Source organism: Cornus florida, unplaced genomic scaffold (assembly GCF_030987335.1).
Source record: "Cornus florida cultivar Cherokee Brave unplaced genomic scaffold, ASM3098733v1 CherokeeBrave_3.0.0_Hap2_Chr01, whole genome shotgun sequence".
Taxonomy (NCBI): domain Eukaryota; kingdom Viridiplantae; phylum Streptophyta; class Magnoliopsida; order Cornales; family Cornaceae; genus Cornus; species Cornus florida.
Window position 1 is genome coordinate 96,685,494 of NW_026775571.1, and position 9,493 is coordinate 96,694,986.

Here is a 9,493-nt window from a genome sequence, read left to right on the forward strand (position 1 = left end):
TTTACTAATATACCTTATTTTTTCAGTTATATACTCCTAAAATATTACTATTACTTTCCAAAATTACAAAAAATATATCATTATTACCCCCACTTAATGGTATGTGAGACTCTATTATGCTAAAAAAAAAACGTTTTTATGTCTCTTTGTGGTTGTAACGTGATTCATGGGCTCTACTTGTTAAAATAGATTATGTTCAAGTTTATCTTTATTTTTTATAGATAGATCTTTCCAGAAGATTTTTCTCTGCTAGAGTTATTTGATCTGAGCTAATAACACTTGAGAAAAATAATAAAACAAATTATTATTATTATTCTTTTTTAAGTTTTAAAAAATGATTCTTATAGTAACAAACAAATCCCATGAGCAAATTTATTTATTTATTTATTTTTTATTTACAAAAGGATCAAAACTCATAAATATAGTAAACAAGATCACAATAATGAGGTAATATTAAAATTTCAGTCCATGGACTTTACCAAATTGTTGATCCTTCTAACCCATTGAGTTAGAGTAACAAATTAATATTAAATAGAATGAAACCAAAATGCCATTCAAACAGACTGAGAGCCTCTCTAGTTTTGAGTTACAGTCACAACTCACAATCTAGTTAAGATCACTATAAGACATTTCAGGACAGATTCAGATAATTATGTGAGATATTATATTCATATTTTGATAATTATCTGAGAAATTATATTAATATTTTGAGCAATGCTTAGCAACTGAGAATTAACACTCGCTCTTCTCATTGGTCCTAAGATTTGTAATTAATATATTTATTAATGATATGTTTCCTATTTTTATGAAATACTAAGAATTCATAACAATGGATTCTTTTCTTCTTCTTCTTCTTCTTCTTTTTTTTTTTTTTTTTTTTTTTTTTTTGAGAGATAATAATTCATTCTCTATATATCTGTTATATAGAGAATGAATAAGGAAAAAAAAAAAAAAAAATTATCCCTCAACTATCACTATTAAACAATACCTAAAAGAAAATAAAAGAATCCATTGTTATATATGTGTGTGTAAACACACACACACAAAAGGGTGGGAAGTGGAAGCAAATGAAAGAAATAAGGTAGTTTTGTATTAAAATTAATAATTTAATGTCCTATTAAAAGTAGGAATGTATTAATGACACCTTTGATATGGTTTAAGTGAGGAGAAAGATTAAAAGGGTAGTACTGTCAAAAAATATATATTTTTAGTGTTTGATAAAAATAAGAAACATACCGCGCCAATGAGAAAAGCGACTGTTAATTCACAGTCACCTTTAGCAACTTTCCTTAGATTGCTCTAATATTTTATAAGTATATAATTAAAAAAATAAATTAACAAGGGTCTATTAGTAAAAAAAATTAGGGTAAACTTTAGTTACACCCCACGTGTTTTGTCAATACATCAAGAAGAACCCCTCAGATTTGCAAATCTTCAATCAAACCGCCAGATATGGTCAACTGACAATACCATATACGTGAATGGAATGACTAACATGCCATTTTGTCATTTTCTTATATAGGATTAACCAATCCCTGGATATGTGTTATTTTTGTACCCAAACACTTGGATATATGTTACTTTTGTACCCAAACACTTCTTACACATCACAACAACCTCCCTCCTCTATTTTTCTCTCTAAAAAATCTCTCTGCAGACCCATTTCTCTCTCTCTAAATTCTCTCTCTCTTTGTACCAGAATTGTGATTCTCTTATATATATATATATATATATATATATATTTGTCTCACCATGTTACGAACCCACATCGCCAGAAAGAAAGGAGGAAACGACCGGCAGTAGATGAAATGACGATGAGCAGCGACAGTGATAGGTCGCGATTCCGGTGAGAAGTGGGTCTTGTTCTCACCGGCATGGAAAGGATGGCTGCTGAACAGCTGCTGAACGGCGGTTCTGTTCACCGTCTGTAACTCTTCAGAAAAGAAAAAGAAAAAATTAATTGCAGATCCCCTAAACTCTATCCCCAATAAATTTGTAAAAGGCAATTTTTTTGGCAGGCCAATCAGTTTCTACCACCGCAATTTTTTCAAAGTTTAACCCTAATGATATTTTTGAGATCATTGTATTAAACTTGCCACTGTGTATATATTTTGCTACCATTCTGGAACAAAACCCATTTGGGATGTATGTGTATATAGTAGAAATGTACTATTTACTTATATGCATATGTACTTGCATGTGTTTAATTTTGATTTAATTCTGAAACAAACCCATTTGGGGGCGTAGAAATATATATATATATGTGTGGGTGTGTGTATGCATCTGTATGATTTATGCACAACATGTACTCTACTTTCTTCTTCTTCTTCTTCTTTTTTCTTTTTTTTCCGTTTTTTTTTATAGAAGGTTTACTAGGTAGAGAAAATAAAGAGAGAAGATGACAAATAAAAAAGTCAACAGCCAATAGGCTGCTGACACTTACGACAGTTTTAGCACCCCTCCAAAAAAAAGTATATATAGTCTGTGTAACCAAACATGTATATAGTTTAGTCTAGCTTTGTGGCCAAACATCAACATTGGAGGGTAATCTGGACATTATAATTTTTTGATGATGTCAGCAAAAAGTGTGTTTGACCAACTTTGACCATTCAAGGAGGGTGAAAGTGACGTGTGTCAGCAAAAGGTAAAGGGCGTGACTGATAATTTGTAAATGTGAGTAGGTCTTGATGTATTTAATAAAACACAAGGGGTGTATCTGGAGTTTACCCAAAAATTTATCCCCCACCACATTAGAATTTTCAAGCATGCTCACTATACCTCACACTTCACATATGTCAATCGCGTGGGTTCAAGACGGGCACACATATCCCAAACTCGGCTCACGAATAAAAAACTCTTCTCAAACCTCTCGTCTCGCATCTGGGCGAGTTCTAAACATATGTTTTTAATAAAACAATTGAAACTTGAACAAATTTTGTAAAGATAAATTAAGAAAAGACAAATACTTAAGAATCGTAATAACAAAAAAGTAGTTAAAGTTTAAAATTATCATAAAAATGAAGAGAAAAAATAAACTATAACTAATAAAAGGGTATTTATTTATATATTTATTATTAATCGAAATAAGTTCCGGGCTTCGCAAGTCTTAAACTTTTTTTCTAAGGTTGCTTCTAATTCTCAGATGAAGTGTATAATTTACCCTAAATGTAATTCAATAAGAAGGGACATTATAATCATTTAATGAAATACATTATGAATATTGAAATATATTGTATCAAAATGTAATAATTTAAAGGATTTTATGTATAAAATATAATTTAAAGAGTTATTTACAAATTCAAATATAATTGATTTTTTTTACACTTTATCCATTTTCCTATAAACAAACCAAGGTGGAGTTTATTTTCATTCCAAATTCCAACCCTAACCTTCGGTTATTTCTAACATGACCACTGACTTTCACAAATATATATATAATGAATATAGTAGTACATTCTTGGTGTTTTTTTTGGAAGTGTAGTACACATTCATGATTCCCCAACTAATATAGAAACTGTATATCTCATTCCAAGACATGCCCTAGCTACAGTACTCAGCAGTTATCAGTGTTGACTGTTGACCAGAAGAAGAAGAAGAAGAAGAAGAAGAAATAGCAGAAACCAGGGAAGGCAGATATGGATTGGTATTTGTCGATGCCCAAGGTGGAACTACACGCTCACCTCAATGGTTCCATTAGAGACTCCACTCTATTGTATGCTTTCTCTCACTATAACTCCAATTTCATTTTATATCTGTATAGATGTGTAAATATATTTTTAGGGTTTCATTTCTTAACACCCAGAAAGAGAAAAAAGTATAAATATTTGTAGTTTTGAAGATTGCCCAGTTAATTTATCTCATTCTTAGACAATTTGGGATTGAATTTTTTGCACAGTGAACTTGGTAGAGTTTTGGGTGAAAAGGGCACCATAAATTTCTCTGAAGTAGAACATGTTATCCTGAAAAGTATGCACAATTTCTCTCTTTGATTTCACTTTTGACATTGTTTTCTTCCATTATCTTTCTTGATACTTGAATGAAATACTTGTGTTCTCTCTCACTCTTGCAGACGACCGTTCGCTCCACGAAGTGTTTAAGTTGTTTGATCTGATTCACATTGTTACTACTGACCATAAAACTGTTACAAGAATAACAAAAGAAGTATGAAAACCCCAAATTTAAAATTTTGTTCTGCAATTTTTTAACACTAATTTGCCTACTTTTATTTCACTACACAAATAGGTTGTTGAAGATTTCGCTGCCGAGAATGTTGTCTATCTGGAGTTAAGAACAACTCCTAAGGTACTTAAATTGTGTTTTTAGAATTGCTTTTCAATGGTCTTAGCTATATAATGAAAAGAAGAGATGTCAATCAATATTGGTTTTCGTTAGAGAAATTAGTCCGTATAGCATTGCTCTTGGGTAATTACAGTGGGCTAGATTACAGAGGAATCATTTGTTTGATTTTTTATTTTTTTATTTTACAGAGGAATGATTCTATAGGGATGAGCAAGCGCTCTTACATGGAAGCTGTACTTGAGGGTTTGAGGTCTGTCAGCGTGGTTGATGTTGATTATGCTCCTCATAACTTGAGTAGCATAACTGATACATGTAATGGAACTGTAAGAAAGAAGATATATGTTAGACTTCTACTCAGCATTGACCGTCGTGAGACTACTGCATCTGCAATTGAAACTGTGAGTGAGTTGTATTTTTTGAGGTTGTATGTTGTTCAGTGGGCAAGACGTATAATTTCATAACTTCTAATTTCTTTTACTCTGAACTTAAAGGTTAAGCTTGCGATGGAAATGAGAGATATGGGTGTAGTGGGTATTGATCTTTCTGGCAACCCTATTGTTGGTGAATGGTACCTCTTCACTATCAGAAATTTTACATAGCATTCAGGTGCTTTCTATTTCATTTTCTATAGAGGTCTTGAATCCTCGAGTTCACTTAGCTTGCATGGCAGGGGCACATTTCTGCCAGCTTTAGAGTTTGCCAGGGAACAAGGTCTCTCTGTCACTCTTCACTGCGGAGAGGTGCGTTTTTATTTTTAAGTGCTTGCATCTTTTTTCTGAATTTGTCTTCTCAACTACAATAGGAATTGCCCTGACTAGTTAATTTTCATAACTTAGTGCTTGTAGGTACCGAATCAGAAGGAAATCCAATCGATGTTAGATTTTTTTCCTGAAAGAATTGGCCATGCTTGTTGCTTTGAAGAGGAAGAATGGGGAAAGCTGAAATCACTTAAGATTCCGGTTTGATACTTATGCCCATTTCATATGGATATTCTTTTCTGTAACTTACATTATATTGGACTGGAAAAAGTCAAATGTATAATAGGTCTAAAAAGTTTAACCAAACCATGCCATGCTTTCTTCTAGATGACTGGTTATATCAGTTTTCTCCTTACATAACGTGGGGATGGAATTATGACTGTCAAATTAGGCAAAAATCAGGACTTCCTGTTAGGAGTAGCTTTCATCCTTCAGATATTTGCAATATGGGCTCTGTTTGTTTCAACTCAAAATGTTTTACATTGGAACATATTTTTACATTAGAAAATATCTTTCTTTCTTTTTTAATTCTTATTTTCCTGTGTTTGGTTGAAAATTTCAAAATAAGTTTCGAATTCTTAGAAAATATATTATAATTTATAAACATTTAAAAGTATGTGTTTAGAGGCAAAGACAAGGATCTTGTTACATTTACATATGGATTGATAGGCAATTATATTTGGTTATGTATAAAAATATGTACGCAAATGCACATGAACACATATATACATATATATTTTTTGTATATATAAGTGTGTGTGTATAGGTGTATATATACGTACTATGTTGATGTATATGTGTATGTATATTTTTATATGCTTAGATTTGTACACATGACCATCATCTGGGCATATGTTTCTGAAAATGACAAAAAAAAAAAAAAAAATTCTGTAAGTCATACCTTTTTTTAAGCTATTTTGTTTCCCTAAAAGATTTTCCAATCAGCCAAACAGTGGAGAATATATTCAATACTGAAAAATATTCTTTGGAAAACATTTTATGATAAAACTAACAGAGCAGCATGTTAAAAAAAAAAAAAAAAGGAGGTAAAGAGTTCTTGTTCACCTCTCTAAAATAGAATTCAGTCACCTAAAATGTGCAAAAATGCTTGTGAATTGCCACAATTGCATGATCATTTTCCTAAGCTTTTACATTCTTACTTTATGTTTGGCCAGCTAAACTTTTACCTTCTTTATTCCCCTTCAACATCCTTGCAGGTTGAGATTTGTTTGACATCCAACATCCGCACTGCAACAATTTCATCAATTGAAATTCATCATTTTGGTTAGATCTTCTTCTTATTCTTTTTATTTTATTTTATTTTTATGACAGGAATGTAAAAACTCTCTTGCTATCTTTCTCTAATGAGCTTCTCCTAAATTTTTATTGGTTATTAGATCTTGTTTATCTATTTGCTGTGGATTAATTCCACATCGCTTCAGTAACAAGATTTTGTTGGCATCGCAGCTGATTTGTATAATGCAAAACATCCAACAGTTCTGTGCACTGATGATTCAGGGGTATTCTCTACTAGTCTTTCTGCCGAGTACAGTCTTGCCTCTTCGACATTTGGTAGGTATTAAGTTCCCGGTGCATGAAATACAAATTTATTAGCGTATCATTACTGATTCTAGTTTCTCTTGTCAATTACCAAGTTCTTGGAAAGAAGGAAATGTTTCAACTAGCTAAGAATGGCATTGAATATATATTTGCTAATGATGAGGTGAAGAGGGAAGTAAGAGAGGTTTTTGATTTGGCCGGAAGGAAGCTGGATTTCGCCTGAGGATAATTAAAACTCTTGGCGGTATGTATTTCACTTGGGTGGCGGCTGGTGGTGCCTTATGGAAGGTTGTTTAATACTACATATTATTAAATTCTTGTGGAAGGTCAGAACACTAGCAAGTGCTTATCTCTGTTAAAAGCGCTGAAAACACTAATAACTGTTGTTAACTCACATGGAATTTGATTAAGCTATTGGGGTAGCTAAATATTTGCACTATTTATGGCAATTCTTTACCTTTCTGTTTATAAATAGAACCGTGATAGGTCTGCCGACATGTGACAACCGACTGTGAGTGAGGCAAAAATATAATTGGTTCTTACAGAAAAGAAGTTTGAAGGTAGAATGGGTGCTAATACTGTTGGTGGTTGCATTTATAGTTATTTGACTTTTTTTGCTGTTGATATAACTGGCCCCCAAATTTTTGGTGATTCTACCTAAATTCTAATCAATTTACTCCAAGAACAAGGTCTCTAGTCTGGAACAAATTCCTTTCCAGCAGCATCTAGTGTTCTGGGGGCACACCAGCAGTGTGGTGTGATTCCGACCGTTCTCAATGCACTGATGCCGCGGTGCATAGGAGAGGATTTTGATTGCGTTGCATCCTCTCAACCTTTAGGTAGAGAGATGAAGCCCTAGTAGAGATAGAAGTGGGTGTACTTTTATTTTTTTTTTTATTATTATTTTTTTTTCAAAAAAAAAAAGAAGTTATTTTTAAAAAAGTAGGATTTGGAAACAATATAGGGATGACATTTCCCTTCAAGTGGGACATGCATGGAATTTTTGTTGAAGGCAGCACATGTTGTCACTTTACAGATCGAGAGTGATTAAGAGAATCAGAGATAAGACCAGTGATAGACATTCCAAAGCGTCTTCTTTTTTTTTTTTTCATTGTTTCTTTTTTACTCAAAAGGTTGTTATTTCCCGGGAGGATAATTATGTAAATGCAGCCAAAATACGAGATTTCATATGGGATTCTCTATTAGGAGGTTGTTGGAACATTGGCATATTCTTGATCTTCATTTTCTTTTTCATCTGTATACCACAAAAGCAAAGGTTCCTTTCTTTCATGAGGATCAAAACGTTGATTATTATTATTATTATTATTCGTTGGCAAGAATTCACATCCATTTAAACTCTCAAATGAGAGGTGGATGATAAAATTGATAGGATTATAAAATTCACTTTGGTGGTAGGATTTATAAAATTGATAATAAAGTTGACTGATTTTGATAATTGAAGCGGTCCTCTATTTCTTTTTCTTAATTTGTTATATAATTATTGTTGCGTGTTGATACCCTCCACACCCTTATATTGAAATCTTTTTTTTTTTTTTTTTTTTTTTTTCTTCCTTGGGTCATCTCCTAAACAATTATGACTCCTTCCGTGTCCATATTGTATCTGGTTTGAGAAACAAATGAGCAAATCTTTAAAATTATTACCTTTTGTGTTTTCAATAGACGGTGATAAATTATTCTTTTTTTTTATTGTACAGTGAGTGTGGGTGTGATGTGAGTTGGATAGGGAAAGTCTTATGCGTTTAAAAAAGAAAAGGAAAAAAAGGTAAAAAATTTGTGAATAACTTCTTAGAAATGAACTTTTAACAAATCAAATGGTTGATCATGTCTTGTCCTTTGACAGAGGCTAGTTGCTGCTTGCTGAAGAAAGGAAAGAAAAATGAGCTCTTGTTGTTTAATGTTTTGGTTTTAAAATGAGAAAACAAAGAAAAGGGGGTAGAGGTAGAGGTAGATGGAGGGATTTGTTATGCTTTTTAAATAATTATTTAAATCACACAAAAAAAAAGAAGCTCACATGGAATTATTATTTAGTTCCCGTATTAATATTTTTTTATTTTTTATTCAGACAATTAAAAAGAAATTTTTTTTAAGGTTATAAAACAAAGGTCATCCTCAATAGGCCCTTTCTTCGCCTTTCAAATTGTGAAGTGTATGGTTCAAATCTTTTCAACAACATTGTTGGATGTTATTTATAAGGACAAAATAAATAACTAATAAAAGGGATAATAATAATAATAATCATTTTCCATAATTCAAATATCGAGATAAATATATTGAGTTCCAAAGTAACTATTTCCATTTTGTACACCAAGGGACGTGAAAGTCTTAATGTATACAGCCCATTATCAAATACAGGTGCTGCTAACTATTAAAATTGGTAAAATAGCATCATAAATGTGGTTCAAGTAACAATTAAAATTGTATTAAAAATCATTTAAACAACCAATAGGAGGTGAAGACATTTGGGACAGTTCGGTGTGTCAAATCATTGGCATGTCCGATCAATTAAAATTCACTATACATTTATCACACAATAAAATTAATTTTATCATTTTTTAAAACAAGGTCTCCGTAAATTAATTTATTAGATTTTCATTGACAGAATATATTAATTGCATTGTTACGGATTATTATTTGAAATCTAAAAAATATATACCTAGCAAAATTTATTTAATTTTTACTTATATGTGGTAAATAGTTATTGGCCGAAACATTGGTCCCACGGCATGTAATAAATTCTCCCAATCTCACATACTTACCGACGGAAATAAATGATGAATCGCAAATGAAATTGTATTTGTATTCCATTAATCAGGTGAACTCAACTTCATACTTTGACTGAGACGGCGTCGTTGCGG

General features: G+C 31.9%; 1 protein-coding gene across 1 annotated transcript; it reads left to right on the forward strand.

Annotated features, from left to right (window-relative positions):
* The first annotated feature begins 3,458 nt into the window (after positions 1-3,458).
* LOC132308007 (N6-mAMP deaminase) lies at positions 3,459-7,094 on the forward strand. Its single transcript, XM_059805949.1, has 11 exons — positions 3,459-3,712; positions 3,896-3,966; positions 4,070-4,161; positions 4,243-4,302; positions 4,488-4,697; positions 4,791-4,867; positions 4,970-5,039; positions 5,145-5,258; positions 6,275-6,341; positions 6,525-6,629; positions 6,713-7,094. Exons 1-11 carry the CDS (start codon positions 3,636-3,638, stop codon positions 6,838-6,840), a joined length of 1,071 nt encoding a protein of 356 aa, XP_059661932.1. The 5' UTR covers positions 3,459-3,635; the 3' UTR covers positions 6,841-7,094.
* Positions 7,095-9,493: the final 2,399 nt, after the last annotated feature.

Bases quoted from the DNA above. Each gene is read 5' to 3' on its own strand.
- LOC132308007 (XM_059805949.1), top strand. From the start codon at position 3,636: ATGGATTGGTATTTGTCGATGCCCAAGGTGGAACTACACGCTCACCTC. The intron at 3,967-4,069 runs GTATGCACAATT...TCACTCTTGCAG, and splicing joins AGAACATGTTATCCTGAAAA to ACGACCGTTCGCTCCACGAA. The intron at 4,162-4,242 runs GTATGAAAACCC...CTACACAAATAG, and splicing joins TTACAAGAATAACAAAAGAA to GTTGTTGAAGATTTCGCTGC.